The 22,236-nt window shown below is 36.9% G+C and overlaps 2 protein-coding genes across 7 annotated transcripts; one reads left to right on the top strand and one right to left on the bottom strand.

Moving 5' to 3' along the window:
• Window positions 1-7,910: 7,910 nt before the first annotated feature.
• On the top strand, window positions 7,911-10,515 carry LOC120270907. 2 transcript variants are annotated; one of them, XR_005539710.1, is made up of 3 exons: window positions 7,911-9,268; window positions 9,373-9,442; window positions 10,191-10,515. XR_005539710.1 is itself a non-coding variant. In XM_039277986.1 (1 exon), the coding sequence occupies exon 1, from the start codon at window positions 8,100-8,102 to the stop codon at window positions 9,297-9,299; it is 1,200 nt and encodes a 399-aa protein (XP_039133920.1). In that variant the 5' UTR covers window positions 7,913-8,099; the 3' UTR covers window positions 9,300-9,410. The 2 variants fall into 2 exon arrangements, 1 of the variants encoding a protein (XP_039133920.1); XM_039277986.1 differs by lacking the exon at window positions 10,191-10,515 and having other exon boundaries at window positions 7,913-9,410.
• A 1,038-nt stretch (window positions 10,516-11,553) lies between these two features.
• LOC120270906 (protein FAM135B-like) lies at window positions 11,554-18,294 on the bottom strand. Of its 5 annotated transcripts, XM_039277983.1 has the most exons (16): window positions 17,746-18,292; window positions 17,551-17,636; window positions 16,860-17,014; window positions 16,629-16,693; window positions 16,315-16,509; window positions 16,152-16,206; window positions 15,823-15,970; window positions 15,707-15,744; window positions 15,482-15,615; window positions 14,202-14,388; window positions 14,045-14,104; window positions 13,707-13,964; window positions 13,073-13,331; window positions 12,786-12,991; window positions 12,291-12,341; window positions 11,554-12,144 (listed from the first exon to the last, which is right to left on the bottom strand). In XM_039277983.1, exons 1-16 carry the CDS (start codon window positions 17,940-17,942, stop codon window positions 11,854-11,856), a joined length of 2,385 nt encoding a protein of 794 aa, XP_039133917.1. In that variant the 5' UTR covers window positions 17,943-18,292; the 3' UTR covers window positions 11,554-11,853. The 5 variants fall into 5 exon arrangements, with proteins under 5 accessions (XP_039133917.1, XP_039133915.1, XP_039133914.1 ...); XM_039277981.1 differs by having other exon boundaries at window positions 12,291-12,338; window positions 15,707-15,970; window positions 17,746-18,294; XM_039277980.1 differs by having other exon boundaries at window positions 15,707-15,970.
• Between the last annotated feature and the right edge of the window lie 3,942 nt (window positions 18,295-22,236).

The following is a 22,236-nucleotide window of genomic DNA, read 5'->3' as shown; positions in this document are numbered from 1 at the left end:
TGCCAACAAGAATAAATCCCAAGTATTATTTGCAGCAAAGATAGCTGAAAGGTTTCAAAGAACTCCTCGCATGTTCTCTTTCTCTACTGCAATGACATCAGAGAAACAAGTATATATAACCACATATGGTGGGAATAACACTAAAAAGAATCCAAAAAAGCAACATGTTTCCTCTTTCTTGGTTTTGTGGCCTTCCTTGGTGGCCATTATTACGGAGAAAAAGACAGTCACTTTCTTCCCAATATTGAACCTGCTTTGAAATCATAAATATTTTCAAAACGTCTTTTTGTTTTTATACACATTAAAATTTAGGAAAAATTATTCTTCAGTTCTTGCAACTTTTTAAATCGTATAATTCCACTGATATTTTAATTTCTCGACAATCTTTTTTTAATTTACTTATTTTTTTCGTCTTTTCAGAATTCATACTTTATCGAACTTTTATTTTTATTTTAAAAATTTAACTTTGCTCTCATGATATGAAAATATATTTTCTTTATTTATTATATATATATATATATATATATATATATATATATATATATATATATATATATTTATTTAATATATAATGTATTTTATTTAATACTTTATAGTTTTTGTATTTAATATTTGTTTTAGATATTTATTATTTTGTGTTTCTGTTTAAAAACGCTAAGAGACATTTCAATCAACGTCAGTTATTTTTCTAACAAAAGTATTGAAAAGTAAGTTGCCAGAAAAAAAAGACTTTTGGAGATATAAAATAGTTCAAAAATTTTTTATTTAAATGAAAAAGTTAGAAAGATGATCTGAACCATTTCTCTAAAAGTTAACATAATATTAATAAAAAATATTAAAATTATAAAAAATCCACCTCAGTATATGTTTTATTTTTTAAATTTAATATTTATCTTTTTTTAAAGGTTGGCCCATGATGTGCTGGTTGAACCCGAATTCATATGGGTCAGGATGGAACCCAAACTCAAAGCCAATGATGGCGCTTAACAAGATGGAATGATGCTTGACGTGCCAGTGAAAACAATCTTGAATGGCGCCAATCTTTGGGATTTCAATGCTGTGGAAATTCGTAGGGTTTCATCAATCTTTTTCTCTGATTTTTGTTACAATTTCTATGTTTTTTCTGCTATTATTCTTTGATTTTAGGTTTTAATTCGCTTGCAATTTTACTTTATTTTGATCTCTTGCTTGAACTTCACCTAAAGAATTCATTGTTTGGTAATGCATGATTTCATATCATTGTGGAATTTGTTAATACAAGGACCCATCACCTTAACTTCTCTATAACTGCAGTTAGAGGGAAGAATTGGTTTAGAATATATAAGGCTAGAGAGATTGGCTCTCACAGACAATGTGGGACTATGGACCAGGTTAACCACTGCGTCCCAACAGAATTCACCATTTCTGTAGTTCCAATTTGTTTTTTCAAGATTGGGTGTTGATCATGCTGTCATTTTGGTTGGTATCTGTGATTTCTTCCTCCCTGATCTTGTTCTAATGCCTTAAATTGGTTGTGGTTCCTTACGGAATACTAGGTTTGGATGATTTTTATTCCCAGCATGCTGTGGAATTAATATGAAAAAGTTTGAATTGCTGGATTTTTATAGGAAAGGAAATATGTAGATTGGGTTCTGTGAATTCACAAATGTTGTATAATGAAATCAGGAGCTAAATTTAGGAAGAGTTTTGACACTTGGCTATTCTATTCAATTCTGGAGTGCAGTCTTACGGGGATTTTTTTATTCTTTATTTATTAATTTTTTAATTTTAGCCCCATGAAGAGCAGGTTGGTGATTTCTTGATTTCACACTAATTAGCAGTATCTGCAGATCTTGCTGCAAGAGCATCCTGTTAGAATTCACAGCATGGTTTAGAACTCACATGAAGAGGTGGAAATATTTGAGTTTTATGAACAGTAACTATGACATTGGGTTTTTGTGAATTCAAGAATGTCTTATTATGAAATCAGGAGCTACATTTAGAGATTTCTCACAGCTAGCTATTCTATTTAATGTCCGGTGGGCAATCATATAAGCATTTTGATTATGTTAGCCCCATGAAGAATAGGTTGGTGGTTTCTTGTTTTCACACTCTTTTTTTCCTGAAAAATTCTTGAGTTCACACTATTTATCAGTATATCCGCAGAAATTGCTGCAAGAGCATCAAGTTAGAATTCCCAGTATGTATATATATATATCTGTGTGTGTGTATTTTTAAGGAAGAGAAACCACGGCATTGTTGTTCAAGAATGGCCTACTGTGAAATCACAAGTTAAGTTTAGAAAGAGTTCTGACACCTGACTATTCTGTTCAATTTCCAGATTTCAGTCATAGAAGCATCATTATTATTTTGTTAGCCCCGTGAACAATTGGTTGATGGTTTCTTGGTTTCACACTAATTAGCAGCAAGAGCATTCAGTCAGATTTCCTAGCATTGTTTTTAGGAAAAGATACTATTATATTGTTTTTTTTTTTAATAAAAAATGTTCTTTTATGACATTAGGAGCTAAATTTAGAATGAGTTCTGATACCTGGCTATTTTTTTCAATGTCTGGAATGCAGACATAGATAGAAGGGTTTTGATTTTGTTAGCCCCATGAAGAATAGGTTGGTGGTTTCTTGATTTCACACTGATTAGCACCTTCTGCAGATCTTGGTGCAAGAGCATCCGGTCATTTGAAATCTATTACATGCTGTCCTTGTGAAATCATATGTTACTTAGAATCTAAACTGTGTTTCATTTGAAGTTCTTCTGTGATATGCTATGTATGATTTGACGCAACCTTTTAAGACCAGATAGGGAAGAAACTTTGCTGCTGTATACTTTTGATGAATTTCTGTATGGAATATGGAATTGCAGCCTTTAGCTAATTGTGTTGTACATTTAAATTTTAAATTGTATCAAGGTCCATGTTGAAGCTTAAAGGTTGTTTAAAGTTTAATGCTGCAAGATACAGTATGATGATCCCTTCAAACTTGAAATCTAGTAAGAAGGTAATGATTGATAGCTATGAAACTCATTTGCTGTGCATATAATACATAGCTTTGAGAAAACCCACATTTCTTTTTTCTGATGTCAATGCAGTACTTGATGGTTGTGTAACTTGTGTTCACAGGTTATTTTGGTGGTGTATAGCATTTTCTTTTATATATAATTTCGGCTATTTTTGTATACTAATGAGAAAAGGCCTAAGGTGCATTTATTGCTTCCCACCATATAAGAGAGAATTTATGATTTTCATTAAATTTGTTCTCCGAACGATTCATGATTTCATAACTATTTTGACCTTTTCAGAAACTAGATTTTATTTTTTAATTATTGTTTCACTGTGCAATTTATGTTGTGTTTATTACCGAAATCGCCAACATCCTTAGTTTTTTCTGCTTTACATGTTATATTTTTCTTCTGTTTTTAAAGCAAATTTTAGTCTTTCTTTCCCCCTTGATTTAAATTTTAATATGTCCAAATTTCATGATTCTAAGTCTGCTTCAACTAGCTGTATTAATGGATGCTCTGACCTGTTAGCTAATTAAGCTTCAAAGTCAATAATTTTATAAAAATAAATAAATCAAAGTCAATAAAAACAGGATGCAAATTTTTCTAGATAAGACTCAAGATTAGACAAATAAGTATCAACATGCCTTGTTTATCACTTCACATTAGTTGAAATCAGACAAAGTTAATGATTCAAATATTACTTCCAAACAATTGAAAGTGAGCTTTCTAATATAAACACCTTTGAACTTTTATATATTTTTATGATCAACTTGGTCTTTATGTTGTAAGATTCCAAGGATTATCTTCCAAGAATTGCATTGGTGCAAGAGTTACTGGGCTATTTTGATGATGCATTATTTTGAAGTCTGATATGCAACTCACTGAAGAACTTTGATGCCATTTGACCACCTCTTTAACAGCAGAAAAAGTATTCCACTGCAGGTACGTTGAACCTATGACAAATATTTGCTTGAAGCTAAATACTTCACTGTCAAGGTAAGCTGATTCAACGCATCATTTATCTATCTTTGATTCCATTTCTATATATCTTGCAAGAGGTCATCTGTAGATTCTTGAATATATGAGGTGTATTTTGTTATCTGTCATACTGTCATCATGCTGACTCATGTTTCAAAGAGGTCTTTGTTACGTGACTGACTAATTCATGCATGTTTTGTTCAAGAAGTGATCTTCTAATGACCGGTTATTGTTACAGTCTGGCACACCCTTGTTCACTTTTCTCATTAGAATATCAATTCTCTCTGTGTCTTTACTAGCTTCTGTTTTCAATACCTTCACTTTATGTAGACAAGGACCATCATCAATGAATCTAAAAATTTTCAGCTCTCCAGTGGAATTGTTGGTTTCTCAAGTCTAGTCAATTTAAGTTTTCAAAAAGCCTCAGCCACTAAAGGATTTCCTACTCTAGGCAAGACGAAGTCCCAATGCACTGGTCACTTTTAGGCCAAGGCCAAGTCAATTATGTTGAAACTTTCACAAGCTGTGGAGGGTCAACTCTGAATTGTCAATTTTTTCAGAAAATGGGCCAGTCCTTTGTTCAGCATTTTCAACTACCTGTGATTTTGGGACCTCCATAATTTAATCTGAATTTGTTGATTGACAAATTTATTCTTCAGGCATCATCATCATCATCATCAATATCCTTTTCATGGACTTCTCACATCTAATCCAATGCAATGTATGAACCCTTCCACTTCCATCTATCACAATTCACAAAGGAAATTAAAATTATTAAGGACAACTAACAGTTGAGGCAATTTTCCTTTTTTTTTATTTTTTATTTTTTAAAATAAGGTGGACAAGTCATTCACCTCAATCAATGTTGTGAGAGGGAGTTGATCCCTCAATCTTTTACTTGGCAAGAGAAATAATTGTTATCCTTCTAATGTGAAAGTGGATTTTTGATAAGGAGAATAAGCTATTCTTCCCAACCAAAATATCGTGAGAGAAAATTGATCTCTTAACCTCTCACTTAGTACGAGAAAAAAAGTTACCATCTTTTTAATGTGAAGGCGGTAGTTTAGGCAAATTTGACATATCCATTTATTGAAAAATTTGAATTCTATCAGAGCTATATTTCTTCTCATTGAATCTAATTTTTATAATTCAAAATAACATAAGGTAGATTCCAACGCCTATGTTTAATGGAAAACAGTCATTTGAAAGTTGTATTGTTTTATTTAATTCAAGCCTCACATATTGATGAACAGGCTGGAGATTGAAATCAGCAGTTTGAAATTAAGTTTATCTGGTTTTGATTGTTATCCAGTGTACTGTTTCTTTCACTCTTTGTTTTGGGTTTATGCATTTTGTACAGGTTCATTAGACAACCCATGCCCCCCACTGTTGCTCTGCTGTGATGAGCTTTCGCATTTAATGAATGCATTTAACATTGCTTTTCTCCCAGTTATGCACCTCTGAGTTTTGGCTGATGCCATAAGCTTTTGGTGCCACATCAACATCAGGTCAGTCTCCTTTAACTCTTACATTCATCAATCTTCTTATTGTTAGCCATTAATACCTTGAATTAGATTAAAATAAACAGCTTCAGTTCTTCCTACACCCTAAGGATGCATCTAATTTTACTTATTTCCATCTTGTTAATTAAGAGGAAATTATTTTGCTTCATTATTACTCTTTTGAAATTTTAATTTTACCTATTGAATCAGGCATTGTTAGATTTATGTTAATGTACATTGTGTGTTTGTCTGTTTTGTTTTTGTCTATTTGTTCTTTTGTTATTTGTACTTTTTTTTAATTTTTTAATAAATTTATGATTTATTCATTTTATTCAAAAAAAAATATGCATTCTGTGTTCACATATCTTTTGACATAGTCATCATTTGTTAAGAAATAAAAGTTCTTGTTGATCGGATAATAGAAAAATTCCTGAGAAGTATAGATGGTATTTGGATTTTATTGGAATACATCAATTAAAAATATAGGTTTTTTTAAATAAAATTTAAAGTTTATATTCTTGATGATTTTATCCTTCCTTGGTCCACATGGATTGCCACGTACACTAGCTTAACACACACAATGGTTGCTTTGGTGAAATAAATACGGACAATGCATATTGCAACAATGCAACAACAGATAAAATTAAAAATTAAAAATTTTAGAGTGTAAAAATAATTTTCTTATATATATATATATATATATATATTAAAATTTGATGCCATTACCATTAATATTGAGCTCTGGCTGCTGCTCTGCAAGCTGTTTCTTTTTTAAGAAAAACAGGAACTCTTTAATAGAAATCCCACCTGCTAGTCAGGTTGTGTAGCCTTTTTGTTTTCCTTTTATGTTAACCTTGTGAATGTTGCATGCTGACCATTCCCTTCATTTTTTTTTTAAAAAAAATATTTTTGTTGGGTTGGTCACAAGGCTTATCTTATCAATGTCTAATCTTGGTCCGCATCTTTAATGGGGACATGAAATCTAAACTTTTGTTCACACATACTCCTGTCTAGTCTTGAATTATTAAATATTTTATAGACTATTGTTTATTTGATCTCGTGGTGGAAAGTGGAAACTATAACTTAGATTAATATTTTATTAAATTCTCTATTTAATGGCAAATTATTTAAATTTTTTAATTATGAATACTATATTGTTCAGGGATGGGTATTGTTGCTAAAATGTGGATATAGTTGTTTATTGGAAGATACAATTCAAGTTATTAAACTTTTATTTCTCTACAAAGTTTAAGTCATGTAAAATAGGTTGTGATGAAGAATAAATGGGTTGATATGTTTGTTGTCTAAATCAAAGTCGATCATGAATTAATTGGCCAACTCAATTAATGATTGATAAAATATTTATTTTGTCATAATTATATTTAATTAAATTGATTATATAGTCAAAATAGATACTAGTATACACCTTTAAAAATTATGCTAAAAAAATTGTGACAGAATGATTTTTTTTATAGATTTTTTAGGTTTAGTTTGACATAAATGGGTTGTTGGATTTAAATTTCACCTTGTGAGAGCTAGAATTAGTAATTATTTTAATGCCACTAGTTGCTCTAGAATCCACAGAACCAGAATATATTTTTTTTTTATAAAAATAAATAAATTATTTAAGAATTAAATTTAATAATTAATTTTTTAAACTTGGGATTTCTCCTGTTGGCGAGCTTTCCATCGAACGTGTGCACTGTCTGGTTGTTTAGATTCAAAGCTTTACATTTATTGTCCATGGCCATATTTAAATATTAGCGTTTAAAATTCCAAATATTAAATTATTTTTTCATCCCAAAAACTATATATTAATGTCTACCATATATATATATATATATATATATAATATTTTCATTTTTATTAATTTAAGAATTCATAGGATAAGACATGTATGGCTTCTTCAAGACACGCAAACGTAGACCCGTTCCGTTCCGTTCTGTTCTGGCCTGTTCTCCCTGCCCGCGTTGCTAAGGATTTCCCCATAATACCCTTGTGTGGCCCTTCTAGAATTAACGCGGGCTGCGAGCCTAGCCTCAGACTCGGTCCAGAGTCTATTCCCATCCCTGACCAAGCACAGACTTCCACGTGTCTTATTTCCGTACAACGAGCTTCTCTACTCTCCACGTGTCATCCTACGTGGCTAGTCTGAGGAGTGTTTAACTGGCCACGTTGGACATCGCGGCTTGGCCGCGTCCGTGTTCGGGCCCCACTTTCTTCTTTATTAATTAATTAATTAATTAATTAATTTACATAAAAGAAAAAGGTTTCATAATAATAATATAATACTCCTACTAGTACTGTTTTTAATTTAATTTAATTTAATTTAATTAAATAATTAATTAGCGGGAAATGGTTTCTTTCCATGTTTTTCCCCGCCGAGTTATTCGGTTGTTAATCGGGCCGCTCTCAACCGCGTGGATGGTCCGCATAAAAGCTCTCGTTTAGGGCTTCCGAGGTTCGCCATCACTGTCCTCTTCTCTTCTTCCTTTTGGCCTCTCCTCTTCCGATCTCTCTCTCTATCTCTATCTCTATCTAGGGTTTCCATTTCTTCATGCTTTCATCTTGATCTTTGTGGGATTTCGAGGGAGATTCAAGCTAGTAGCTGGGTATGTGACAATGCCGGCGACGGACTACCAGGGCTCGTCGTCGCCGTTCGCGTCGATTGGGCGGTCCATCCTTAGCATACGACGAGATCAGGTGCACTCCATGGATAGTCACCATGAGCATGGCTCTAGCCAAGAGAAGGAGCTTGACGGATTCCAACGCCATGCTGCTGATCTCCTCCTTGACCTCGCCGGCGGAGGTGGCGGTGGAGAGGAGCTCTTGTCGCTGCCGTGGATTCGCAAGCTATTGAATGTGTTCGTGATTTGCCAAGAAGAGTTCCGAGTGATTCTCTTCAACAATCGCGCTTGTGTTAGCCGTGCCCCCGTCGATCGCCTCATCTCTGAGTTCTTTGAGCGCAACGTCAAAGCCCTAGACGTTTGCAACGCCATCCGTGATGGGATCGAGCAGGTGCGGCAATGGCACAAACACCTTGAGATCGTCACCGTCGCGCTTGACCCTAGTCTCAGGACTATTGGCGAAGGCCAGCTCCGGCGGGCCAAGAAAGCCCTGGCTGACCTCGCCGTCGGGATGCTTGAAGAGAAAGACGTTGCTGGGTCTGCCCTCGCACATCGCAATCGCAATCGCTCCTTCGGCCGGAGCAATCATGCGTCGTCAAGCCGGGACCACCATCGTCACCCTGGAGGTCACTTCCGGTCTCTCTCATGGAGCGTGTCTCGGTCCTGGTCCGCTGCAAGGCAGCTCCAGGCCATTGGGAACAACCTGTCCGCTCCTCGCGGGCATGAGATCGTCGCAAGCAATGGGCTTGCTGTGCCAGTGTTCACAATGAGCTCGGTGCTTCTCTTTGTTATGTGGGCTCTTGTTGCAGCGATCCCTTGCCAAGATCGCGGCCTCCAAACCCATTTCTCCTTCTCCCGTAGCTTCTCATGGGCGTCTCCGATCCTTTCCATGCATGAGAGGATCATGGAGGAGTCCAAGAAGAGGGAGAGGAAGAACTCTAATGGATTGTTGAAGGAAATTCATCAAATTGAGAAGTGTGCCAGGCAATTGTCTGAATTGATGGACGCTGCTCACTTTCCTTTACCAGTGAATAAGGAGATGGAAATAAGGCAGGTGACTCAGGAATTAACCCAAATTGTCAATACTATGCGGGAAGAGTTGGACTTGCTGGAACGCCAGGTGAGGGAGGTGTTCCATAGGATCATTCGTAGCCGAACTGAAGGGTTGGATTGCTTATCCCACCATCCTGAGTAGTTTTTTTTTTGTCTAGTTTGAGTTTTGCAAGATGTGAAATTGGCAGTGTTGCCTGCACTGCATCACATTTCAGGTTGAGAAGAAATGAATGATGAGATGAATTAAGATGAAGCATTGGAATCCATCGACTAAGGTTTATGCAGGTAGTTCTTTTTTCTTTTTCTTTTTTTTTTGTATTTATGATGATACTTTCTATGTAAAAAAAGTATTATTACTTCAAAAAATGTTGCTATTTTGTCTGTTTTTGTGCTTCCTTTTGTGTTAATGCTAATGGTGTACTATACTTTTTTTTAGTTTTCTTTGTCTTGAATCAGGTTGAGTTGGTACTTAACTAATAGGGTAATGACAGAATAATTAACAAATGTATGAATTGTTGTCCTGGATTGCTTGTTTTAAAAATGAATGTTTTGTGTCTCAATATAGTCAATAGCTCAAAATGGATGTTTGCTTGGCCATTTATAGTGTCAAATTTATGGTAAGCAATTTCTTCCTGTTTCATAGTCATTAAATAATTGCTGCTGCTGCTGTTGCTGCTGCTGTTGCTGCTCCTGCTCTTGTTGTTATCAAGTTTGATTCCATTTGTTTTTGTTTTAAGATCTTGCTTACATTATCATACTGCTATTTTTTCGCCTCTTTTCAGAGTCTTTATCTTATCTGGTTATTATTCCATTTGTTAGGTTAACAACCATATATTTCTCTATTTTATACTTGATATAGTATAGTATACTAGTATTCATCAAAGATGAGGTGTCTTTGGATTTTGTTTATTTTTACTGATTAACAGGGTTCAGCACGGAAATAAGATATTGTCTGTCTGCTTTTTCTGTTTTGAAACTTTCAACACTAAACTGCTAGTGGGGAACTAAGTAGGCTTTGGATTTTGTCAAGCAGGGACCAGGCTAGTGTATATGTCAATAAAGATCATCTATTGGGAGGCGGGGGAAGAATATCAAATGTTCAATCAAAGCAGGGGAGAAGTTAATTAATGGTGGTTCTCCTATCAAATTAATTAGTATCCCTGGATACGTTTATTTCTGATATTATTTGGAATGGTTGATGTGCTTTTTGACTTGCTTGTCCCATATGCTGAGTGTTGGCTAGGGTCATATCATATTTCTTATTGCTTGCTTCCATCTCAAGTATAAAGGTAACGTTTACAGACTAACAATCTTGTGTAGGTACCTGGTAGGTAAATGAAAAGGACTAGAAGCCCAAATGGTCGGTGGGATGGAGAACAATTAAGATAAAAAGGGTGTCATGCTAAATAAATAATAAGGAATCTAGTCATAGTATGTTATGAACTGACTTATCTTTTGGTCTGTGAACTGATTAGGCTTATCTTTGCTCTCCCATCACAAAAAGAAGATTAGTTTATAAACTCTTGTGTTTTTTTTTTTAAAAAAAAACTCTTTCCCGTTATTATTAATATTTTTTTATTATGGCTTAATCTTGCTGACATGTGCTTCATGGCTTGGAAAAGGTTATCCCAGTGGATACTTTCATTATCATTAGGTTACTATCTCTAGATGGTTAGGTTCAATGTATGTAATATTTGTGTATGTGATGACAATGTGTGGAGGGGACGGAGTTTGATGGGGACATGGCGTACAAATGCTTGCATGCCTTCATGAATCATGGCCCGGGCATTTGGTAGCAGTCTGTTTAGGAAAAGAGATAAAAGACAAATGTTTTTTGGCCACATCTTGCCTTTTTCATGTTGCTTTCTGTCAATTGATTGGACCACTAAATAGTGAGCAAAGGACATTTAGACCCATTGCTTTTTTTTTGGTGAGGGTTAATTGATTTGATCTTGATCTTGATCTTGATCGAATGTGGGATAGTGAGGAGACCTTGCGGTACCAAGCCAGGCTGACATCAAACAGGAGGATCCATCAGTTGAGATCATTATTATGTGGAACTCATCGCACCTTTATTATTCTTGACTGTTCTTATTAAAGGATAAATAAAGATATTTTAAAAAAAAATTAATTAATTTAATTCCAGAGTGCTTGCCTTAATTAGAATTAAATTTAAATGTTAAAAAAAATCAAAACAAATTCAAACATTAGAAACCCAAAATATGCTTATCTAGACCGAGAGGCGAGAGTTATTTATTTCATTGTCCAAACAAATAGAAAATCTGGTTAAGGGATGGTCAGAGATGCAATGCTTCAAATTGATTATCTAGACTTTCTCAACATAAATCCATCTGCTTAAAAAAAAAAAAATACAGATAAATACAGATACCATCCTGTCCAATAAAAGAATTGAAAGCTGGTTATCACAATAATGACAAATTACACTATTTAAAATAATAATAACAACAAACACAAAAAAAGCAACCAGTATCTAAATAACTACATAATTACAATTCTGAAAAGAAATAAAAAAATAATTGCCCTATGTAATAACCATTCTGAAGCATAAAATTTACAACAAGCACTGTAAACTACTTCAGTCACTGCATCAGGATCAAAACCTAATCAACTAGCTACAGGTAATAACTTAGTAAACACAAGTAGTTTAAACTAGTAAGTGGGATTAAATAAAACCCTCAGCGGAATAGCTCAGGGTAAGACCACATAATAAACTTTGCAAAGTAGTCGGTCTCAAGAAACTCTATGTGAGCAGCACGCCCAATCATTGTGTTCAAGTTTCTCCCTTGGGCAGAAGTGTCGAAGTTCACATCACAGCGCATGAAGGTGCGCTGAACCGATGATGGAGCACGTATCTGATCCAAGCAACTGTTTAACATTTCTAGGAAGATCTGACCCTTCTTTGAATTATCAGAGGCCGACGCTGGGCATAATTCCATCCTGGCAGAATGATAGGGTACATATCCATCCTGACAGAAACAGCAATAACCAGTACATAACGGCGGGTATTTGTTAATTAATGAATCAGGAAATGATTCTAATTCTATCGAGACAGAAAAAGAAGCAGAAGCAAGAAGGTTGTTAAAACAAGATGGTACCGATATATAACTCGCACCTGGGGTGAAGACAACAGAATGATGTTCTTAAAGTTCTCCAAAGTCTTCTGCTGAAAAATAGTAACAAAAAGTGTAAATTTCAAACTTTGAGGATAAAATTCACCATACATTTAGACAATTCCCAGATGAAAAAATTCCGAATTATCAGAGGTAAAAGCATCATTTGTTGCAATCAGTAATAACCTAAACAAAATGGGGAAAAAACACAGTGAGTGGAAGAAACAAGGCTACTATTTGGTCATTTTGGCTGATAGTACCATGAGGGTATGGTAGACAAGATAGCTGTAAAAGACCAGAAACACTAAGCATATATCCATATGTTTTGAGGGGGAAAAAAAATCTAAGTTATAAATTATAAGTGTGTCAAATTGAAATGATGATGCTTCTATTCATCACAATAGAGTTTGAACAAGTGAAACTCACATTAGTTCACGTGCCAAGCTTAATTAAGCAGAGTAACCTATGCAGTTTGGTTGGTGACCTAGTTTTATTACCTTGCATAGCTTGTAGAAGAAAGTATTCTGGAGGTCTGGATCATCAGTGATTGTCAGCTGATGTATGCATGGAGCCCCTTTCAGTTTCTTCAGAAGCCACAGGCCAGAATTAAACAATGAATTTGAGCTGTACCAATATCCCAGGTGTGGACCAGATACAGACATGTAAGTATGAAGGTTTTTTAGAAAAGGACCCATTATGTTCTCTGTAAAATGGGACAAAGTAGTCAGTACTGTAGGAATACATACAAGCCATAAACCTTATACTTGTAGAGCCAGATAAATACCTGTTAAGGCACTCCTAATGATGATGTTTCCAATGGAATGCCCAACAAAACTGAGCTTAACTTCCTTGCATCCTCCATACCTGGAGTATTTATCCATCTTCTTTTTAATGAAAGCAGTCACTTCCTCAGCCAACCTGCTGCCCATTTCTCTGAAATCACCTGATGTTTTATCTTCATTAGCTTCTGACATAAGGCACTCAGCTCCAGGATCTATCAAAAGCCATTGATTCCGAACAAGCCTTAAATCCAGATGATGTCCCTATTATAATGTAAATTCAGGTAGAAAGAAAGGAGTCAACTAAGTCATTAACTACACTACTCACAAGTATCGTATTACCATCTATGAATAAAAAACCACTTCAAATAAATTACCAAATTAGGCAAAGGGACCAAAAAAGTTATCCATGCACACACACACACACACACAAAAAGAAAAGACTACAGTTGGCAAAGAGAAGTGATTGCAAAGCAACAAATAGTGTCATGCGGGACAACACAGTAACGGCAGCACTCAACTAGGGAAAATTCAATTGTCTGTTGGTATGGAAAAATCACATACAAACTAAAAGTATTTGTAGTCAAGATATTTTTGAGGGATGCGTACTTATAGTTGCCATAAGGTGAGATAACTTGCCTGAAAACCATGCACAAAGACAACTACTTTTAGTACACGGGCATGTTTCTTTGAGCTCAAAGCACTCTGACTAGTAGCAACCTTTGCTCTGGATATCAAGGGTTCTGCAGAAAAATCATTCTGATTCGGAGAGCTGACAGATGGATCATTACCAGAACCATGCAGCGGGACATTCATGACTTGTTGATCAATAAGAACGACAGGAACTTGTGATGGATTGCTAAATATATGCATATCTTGAATGGATCTGTTGTTAATCTGCAGAAAGCACAATTTTTCAGAACCTTCTGGAAGAAGCTAAATAAAACAATAAGAAGTAACTCATAAACATGTCTGGCCTTCATTTGTGCGATGCTTCTTCTATGAAGTTCAGCACGGGTCGCGGCAATCTGTGCTGGCTGCAGGAAGATGGTACCAATACCCATGAGTATTTACACTATTTTACAGAATGAAGCTAAGTGAGTGCATCTGTGGAAATTGAAGTCAGAGAATTACATCATCATTGGACTTCCGTGTAATAGGCGCTTTGCCAAACTTGTTATGTAAAGAATCATCAGTACCACTTCTCAGATAACGATGAGGAATCTCAATCTTAGAATGAACCATCCAAATTGACCATTCTGCCTTTCGATCCATGGACCAAGCTTGATGCAGATATTCAAGTATCTTGAATCTATGGATCCTGTTGAACAAATTGGACAACTAGAAAGTTATCAAAAGTGTAAAAACAACATGGAACAACGGTACAATAAAAAAAAAATGAAAAGTTCGCCAAACTTTTGACAGTTATATGAGCACAATCAGCATAAACATAGAGAAATGTTGGCATAGAATTAGGAAAATGTAAATCAACACTCAAGCTTTGTTGATCAAGAGGTTTTAATGTTCAAAGAATATCAACATGCAGTGCACCATGGAATCTGGCATCACTATTAGACAACTGTAGTTGAATCAGTAGTTTTTAACAAGCTAAGAATCTCTATTACAAAGAAAAGCTCAAACAAAAACCACAAAAGCAAGAGACTGCTTTTACATATTTTCTTACCACACTTAAAGTCAGCGCTGATAATGGATGTTGCTGTATTTAGAAAGCTACCACCACCCACTTTATCAAAATAAGTCAGCGCTAGTCCAGAGAAAATTCCACTTAGGTCTTTATGATGGCATGGGCATTACTGATAGAAGCAGGAATAATGGTCTTCCTAGTTCCCAAACCAAGGTTTGTTGTGATTCCTATCCTAATCAAAAGTTGGCATCTAATAGGAATGGATGACAGTCAAGGTCATGTCCACAAGGCTTCTTAAATCAATAGTCACATATTTGACTTACTGCTAACCAAATAAAAGCAGATAGTAACCAACCATTACATAAAAGACAGTTGACATTTCTGACTAGATTTGAAATGGCCAATGGTTCTTGAGATGTGTAAAATCCTGGAGACAAATGTTTTTTTTTATGCAGAAGTAGTTTAATGCAAAATTGCCAAATTAAACTTCACTTCATGATGCAACAGCAACTGTCACAGCAAATACACATACATTCCTAACAGCGTGCACCCAATATGTTGAAAGCTATGAATGAAATCCTTTACTTTGAATAGACTAATCTGGCAATTTCTCACACAAGTATATGATAATTTATAGCTGAAGAAACAAATTTTTAGCAAACTAGAAACAGATCATGCATCAGTAATATTGGGCATCATTTACATGTGTGCAGAATCTGTAATAGGAAAAGAGGAATCTAGAATAGAATATAGAGGATAGATAACACACCTATGAAACTTCAAGAATGCATTCCATATGAATAACAGCTGGTTGCCCAAAGAAAAAAATAAATCCAAAATGTCATCCTTCGGTAGAGATTGGAGTATGACATCATTCCCAAGATCAGAAGTGCCATTCAATTTCTGCAGAAATTTAAATTAAATAAGTTTTGGTAAAAGCTTATGACATAAAACAAATATGGAGGAAATCAAGAACTAGATTAGCTAAAAGTACCTCAAAAATTTGAAATACACTGGACCACTGATCTGCTCCTGTCTTGATAGCAGAAACACCACCATTAGCCGTAGAAATTTCAGGCTTTATTGATGAACTAATCAGTTCAAATTTACCAAGATTAATGTCAGCGTCTATTAAATCATCCACTTTTTCACCGATTGAATTGCTCATCTTTTGAAGTTCCATGAGAAGTATCTCTTGGGAAGCACATAATGACTTGACAAGTTCAATCAGTTTTGAACCCATCCCGAAACCCAGCACCTGATTATTAAAGGTCAGTAATCAGCAGAAAATGTACAATATATGATTACAAGAGCTGGCTACTATGCAGAATTTACCCGAATAAGCCATGCTCATTAATCTCAAGCAATAACACTGGAGCAGGAATAGAAAGGAAATATAAATGATTCTAGGTACACAAATGATCAGCGAAAATCCCAACCTGATTCTGTCCTTCATAATGCTCAGCAATAGCATCTCCAACCATGTGAGAATTACTGAAATGAAAATTTCAAGAAATTAATATAAACAAGAATTGCTCAGAAATCAAACTATGCTCACAAAAGAGAAGATGACCCGCCTTCAAAACTGAAATCCTTACAAACCTTGGTACCTTCTGTGATGATATGTGAGCACCAGCTTTCAAAAAGACAATGTGTACACTTAGATCAATAACTACAGCATGGAATACATCAAAGTGAACAGGACAATAGGAATGCAAGCCGAGAAGCGCTTTGGGAGGGATACGGAATTCATGAACTGCAGCAGGAACCGCATCAAATGAAGCCTGCATCTCAAAGCTGTAGCAGAAATCAGGCAGGATTTAGATACTCCGCAAACAAAAATAAGCACGGTTGTGAAATATAAAATTTTTATCCATTCAGTCGCAAAGACAACCAAGTTAAACATGCCCACTCACCCATTTTCCAGAACTGGTGTATACATAAGCTCAAATTTCAAAATTACAGCAGATGTTGATTGACTCTGTCCAAAAAACACATTAACATATCAGGTGCACAAATAAAGAATTTTTCCATGGCGGTAAACTTTCCTTTTGACGTTTATTGGAAAAGGGCAAAAAGGGCCAACATTTGAGGGAAATCTATAAAATTGAACTCCCAAGTAATGAGTTCAAGTAATGAATAAAAACCTCATATTGTCCAATAGCAAAATTAAAAGAAACCATCACAGAGAGAAGCACGTCTTGTCTAGCATATTTGATACGAAATGGCTGTGTTGAGAAGCTGTTGTCAACATCATCTATTCTCCAGACACCTACGACAGATTCTGAGGGTGGATCAGGAGCTGCACAATCCACCTAGGATGTCATTGCCTATTAGATAAAGCTCAGGCAGATCACAAAATTTTAAGCCAATGAGACTATCAAGTTGAACAGGTGCCAAAAGAATTTTCTAAGTCCCCAGAATGCCTTAACTGTCAAATACATATATATATATATATATATACATAGTTCAAATTTATGGTGGGAAAAAAAATATGCATCTTTCAAGTTGAACCAACTTCCAGGAACGTGATTAATTGTTGATAAAAATGGACATACTCCACAATAAAAAAAAAATCCCACAATCATGAAGAAATGATTCACCACTTTCATCTTCTCGATACACAGTAACAAAGATATCGAAATTATGGTATTCAATTTAACCAGATATAACTAAGCAAAGTATGCAGTAGTTTGCAATATCATCATAGATATCACAATCTCTGACTCTCACAAAATGCATATTGAAATAGTTGGATTCAAATGCTTGCGGATCTCTGTAAAAGTAGTGAACCAATAATCATTGTAGTTGAGCTAACAAACCAGATAAAGAAAGTACCTTCATACTGAACAACTCTCGCCGGAGTACCACGAGAAATCAGATCACCGTCCTCCCATCTCATACTGATCTTTATCTGATACCATCTGCCAAAAGATGGGCAATTCCAGATCAAGAAACCACATTCACAGCCAAATTAATGTATAAATTACAACAAAGACTCGCATTTCCATCCTAGAATCGAGAGGGGCATACCCTTGCTGAAAGAGATCAAGATTGTGGAAACGATGGATGTAGATGGCGATCTCATGGACGGTGTCAAGCATGTCTGGCGGCTTGAACAGGATCGCTCTCCGTCTCGAAGCCGGCAGCGTCTTTGCATCCAGAAACCTCTCCGGCGGTGACGGGCTCTTCGGATTCAGGCCGATGAAGCATCTCATCCGCCGAAACATAGCCAGATCCTCTTCGCGAATCGCATCCCTGCTCTTTTTCAACCCAAATTACAAACAAAAACAAGCTCAAATCCCTCTCGGATCTTTTCTTACAAATCCATGAATCTCATCGACAAGAAATGCTCAGAAATCACAAATTCTCAAAATTTCTCCAAAACAAATCAGATCAGAGTCTTGAATGGAAGATAAACTAGGGTTTTCTCATCTAATTCTGAAGGAAAACTAGGGTTTTGGTCGGGAACGGGAGAAAGGGGGGAGGGAACGCGACAGAGAAGAAGAAGGGTTCTTGTCGCCGTTTGGGAGGGATTCAACGGAGAAGATGAGAGTGAGAGTGCTGATCTCGAGATAGAGATAGGATTGATCAGGACCGTCCACGGTTTGTGAGGGAGGATAGTAGATCCTGACCGTGCATTTAATGATCCCGCGTGAATCGGTGATCCTGGACCAAATCAGTAATTGGATCTTTGTGATAACACTAAAAAGATCCGCTACGGTGATCACCGAGTGAACGTACTGTAACTCACCATTGATACTGTTTTTATGGTCCTACGTGGACAGGTTGGGTCCCACTAGTTTTTTTTTATATATGTTTTTTTTTTCATTGAGTGACATCAACCAAGGTAGTTACAAAAGTATATTAATTATGGTGATTTAATAATTTTGTAAAATAATATTTTTTATTAATTATAAATGAGAGTGGTACACATATTTTCTATAAAGGATCAGGAGCCTGGTTTTTGAGGAGCAAAGGACTTAGGGCCTTGGTGTTCAAAGGACTTGAACTTGAGCATGTGAAATATCATGGGACTATATCCAGTTCTCCAAATAGAATTTTTTTTTATTAAAGGTCTTATGTAGGTTATTTTTTATTTTTTTATAAAAAATTTATATGATGAAATAAATATATAAATAAATAAAGTTCTACCATATCATGAAAGGTTAATTAGAGCTATATTTTTCATTATATTTTTAAATAAACATATGATTTTACTCATAGAGGCATTTAGTTTGTAGTAATATTTGCAAAACATTATTGAGTTTGGATTAGTGACGATAATAATATTAATAATAATTATATTAATCTGTAATTACTAATATTAGATTATTACATGCGATTATTATCGAGTGAAAAAACACTTTGAGAGTTTCACGAGTCACATGGTCTTTTTTTATGTTAAATTATCATTACCACCAAAACATGTAATTATATTTAGATTACCAAGTGAGTGATAATATGTGAATTTTTTTCTAAACAAATAGGCTATTTGTTTTTTAACATTAAATTTAGTGGAAATTGCCAAAAAAACCCTTTAAGTTTGTAAAATTGCCAAAAACACGTTAGTTTTCTGATCCCCAAAAACCCCTCCTTTTTAAAAGTCTATGTTTTTCAAACCCCCAAACCCTCATGAACTGGATGTGAGCGGAGTGAGTTTCAAATTTTTGGACGAAAAATGCCCTTGCATGGGGAGTCGTGGCACGACCATCTCGAGCGATTTGAGGAGGAAGTGGGGGTTTTCCGTGAAATGCAAACCCTGGAGGCAATTTATTGGAAACGTTTAATTGCTTTTTCTCGACTCACGCTCTTGAGCTTTTCACGTTTCAGTCGTCTCGAGTTGTCTCTACGTGAAGCCTCCTGTAATTGCGATTTCATCGCCTTTTTCCCTTTCCACGGTATCTCGAAGGAGAAGTCCCCCAGCCAACTAGTTGGCATTTCATCGGGTTCTTGATCTAAGGTATTGAGTATGGTTTTATGTTAACTGCATTCATTCTGAAAGATTTTTTTCGGTTTTGTTTTGTGCTCTTGTTTTTGTTGGAAGATATTGAAAGTCTGCGAGGGATTTCTATTTGGGGTTTTGTTAGTTCTGCAGGAGATTTCTCGGTTAGGGTTTTTGTTTTTGTTTTGCATTTTTCGTATGTATACACTATCGAAAATAGTTTTTCGATTATTATGATTTGTGTAATATTTATAATGTACATTTCCGTTTCGTTTGATATGGTTGCGATTTCTGAATGAGGTTGACGTTTAAGAAATGAGATGTTCTGATTTAACATTTGTTGTCTCTGTTTAAATATTCCGTCTGCTTTAACAAAATGGGTCTCATGTTTAACATTTTATATCTACTGTTTAATAGCGAGAGTTTCACAGTTTAAAACCTTATATTAACGCTTAAACTTTTGTCAATATCTGCGAGGCTTGTGATTATGGCGGTCGACCTAGTTAATGGGCGTTCTATTTGACACCCGGTTGTGGAGACCTTAAATTTGAATGAAAGTTAACATGACCCCTCGACAGCAGGGAGATTATTCGAAGGACACCGTTTGCGGCGTTGACTGGTGGAAGCCATATACCAAGAGGGCCCTTCTTGATTCTCTTTTGCAAAGATGCGATGGTCGCGCTAATAAATTCGGGATCGGGGAAAGCCCTGCTGAGTTTCGAGACCTCGAGATGTGGCCTCGTTCTTGAGTGCAACGTTGCGATGGCGCAGCGATGGTCTTCGAAGAAGAAAACCGGTCGGGCGTTGAAAGCGGTGTCATCGAGACCTACGAGAGACACAGAGACTCCATCAAGAGCACTGCAGTGCAACTTGTTCGACGGAGAGGGAGAAGAAGATAATTTTGTCAAACTCCGATGGTGTACCTCGTAGGGGACGATCCTCTTCCCAAATACATCATGCTCGGTTCGAGCCGGATCGGGTCGATTACGTCGATGATCTACCACCGTGAGGCGATCGGCGTAGGGCGCGGCTGACGCCTGTAGCTGGCATGGAGGATATTCAGCGGCCGCGAGTGCAAGATAGATCGCGTCGGGAAGAAGACCTGACGAGTGCATTAAGGGTTGCTCGGTCGCTTAACGTGCAGTTTTACGAGTGGCCGGAGCGGGGAAGAAAGTCCGTTTTCAGCGAAGATCCCAAGGATCTTCGTGCTACGGTGAAAAGTACTTACGGAAGCAAGCGGCGGTAGAAAGCTTGAGCTTGTCGTCGCTCGATGGAAAAAGAGGTAATAAATCGTAGACAGATGTCTAACATAAGTCTTTAATGTTTAAACATTTTTTTTAGCGTTTAACTTTAGTATTTACCGTTTAACTATTATTAATAACCGTTTAAATATTCTGTTCTCCGTTTAATTATATTCTATAACGTTTAAATATATAGTTTCCTGAGCTGGTTCCGCGAATGCTGAAGAAGAAATATTTGTTGGCGCCAACCGACGGATGGATGCCATTGCTCCGGAACCACTAGCTCGAAGGCAGGATGAGAGCAGGCGCTCCATCGCTGCTTGCCCGGGCCTGGTCTCTCCTACTTCCAGCCCACCACGCCGCAGCGCATTCCTCGGCAGGGAGAAGCCCTCCCCTACCCGGCTGTTAGCGACAACCCCTCCTAGCAGCACAGCGGTCCCCCGAGCCATGGCGGCCCTCCCGGCCGTGGCGGCCCGCGTGACATTGGGCGAAGATGTCACGCGCAACTCTTACTGCAGGCGTGCAGATATTGATGACCCGAGTTTCCTCGAGCTGCCAGCTCGTGTGGAGGCGGAAGGGCGTTATGGCCATTCGCGCGATCCTCGAAAGAGCCGAGCAGCCCGGGACGAGCGAGGCGTGGAATGTGACGGCGGCGACATCATCGGGAAGGTCGTTCAAGGCGACCACATTCGAAGAGACTTCGAAAAGAGGAGAACAATCTGCCTCTGTCTCCACCGCGGGGTGACGATGAAACAATAGCGACACCATCGGCGGTGATCGTCATCGTGAGTGCATGCCGCGTTGATGACATGGCCGTGGCGGTGGAGGACATCGTGAATGATGTGCTTCTTGCATGGTTGAGGAAGATCGTTGACTCTCTTCTCGTTGAAATCGTCGAGCCCGGTGGGCATGGCTGGCCGAGATGCGGCGTCAAAGATGGACACAATCCACGAAGGTCGAGAACAAAGTTAAGGAGTGTCTCGCGGTTGATCTTTGGCTGCCGTCGTCCCCGCGATCGAGCCGGACACAATCCCACAACAAGAACAACAATGTAAGGATGTGATCTGCGAGTTGATCGTTGTCAGCCATCGTCCCCACGTCAAGGAAGATCTCGATGAAGACCCCGACCCGAGCGAGACGAGAGATGATCAAGGCCAGTCGAAAAATTGGACCCGATACGGCTCGGAAAGCTTTTTATTCGAAGAAGAAGAAATGGGTTGGCTTTGAGTCGATCTTAACTACATCCGGCGAGGAGTTGATGAGGATCTTCCTCAATCGCACTATGGACGGGTAAGTGTAACGTTTTTATGATATTGTTTAAAGGGTTTCTTATAGTGT

Source organism: Dioscorea cayenensis, chromosome 10, assembly GCF_009730915.1.
Source record: "Dioscorea cayenensis subsp. rotundata cultivar TDr96_F1 chromosome 10, TDr96_F1_v2_PseudoChromosome.rev07_lg8_w22 25.fasta, whole genome shotgun sequence".
In the NCBI taxonomy this organism is placed as follows: domain Eukaryota; kingdom Viridiplantae; phylum Streptophyta; class Magnoliopsida; order Dioscoreales; family Dioscoreaceae; genus Dioscorea; species Dioscorea cayenensis.
Note: the sequence above shows the minus strand (reverse complement) of the source record. Positions and strands in the feature narration are given on the sequence as shown.

What these genes read in the sequence shown, in the direction of transcription:
- LOC120270906 (XM_039277980.1), bottom strand. Translation starts at nt 17,942, where the DNA reads ATGTTTCGGCGGATGAGATGCTTCATCGGCCTGAATCCGAAGAGCCCG. An exon ending in ACACCAGTTCTGGAAAATGG is followed by an intron (nt 16,510 to 16,628) that starts GTGAGTGGGCAT and finishes TTTCTGCTACAG; the next exon opens with CTTTGAGATGCAGGCTTCAT. An exon ending in GCATTCTTGAAGTTTCATAG is followed by an intron (nt 14,389 to 15,481) that starts GTGTGTTATCTA and finishes TTTGTTCAACAG; the next exon opens with GATCCATAGATTCAAGATAC.
- LOC120270907 (XM_039277986.1), top strand. Translation starts at nt 8,100, where the DNA reads ATGCCGGCGACGGACTACCAGGGCTCGTCGTCGCCGTTCGCGTCGATT.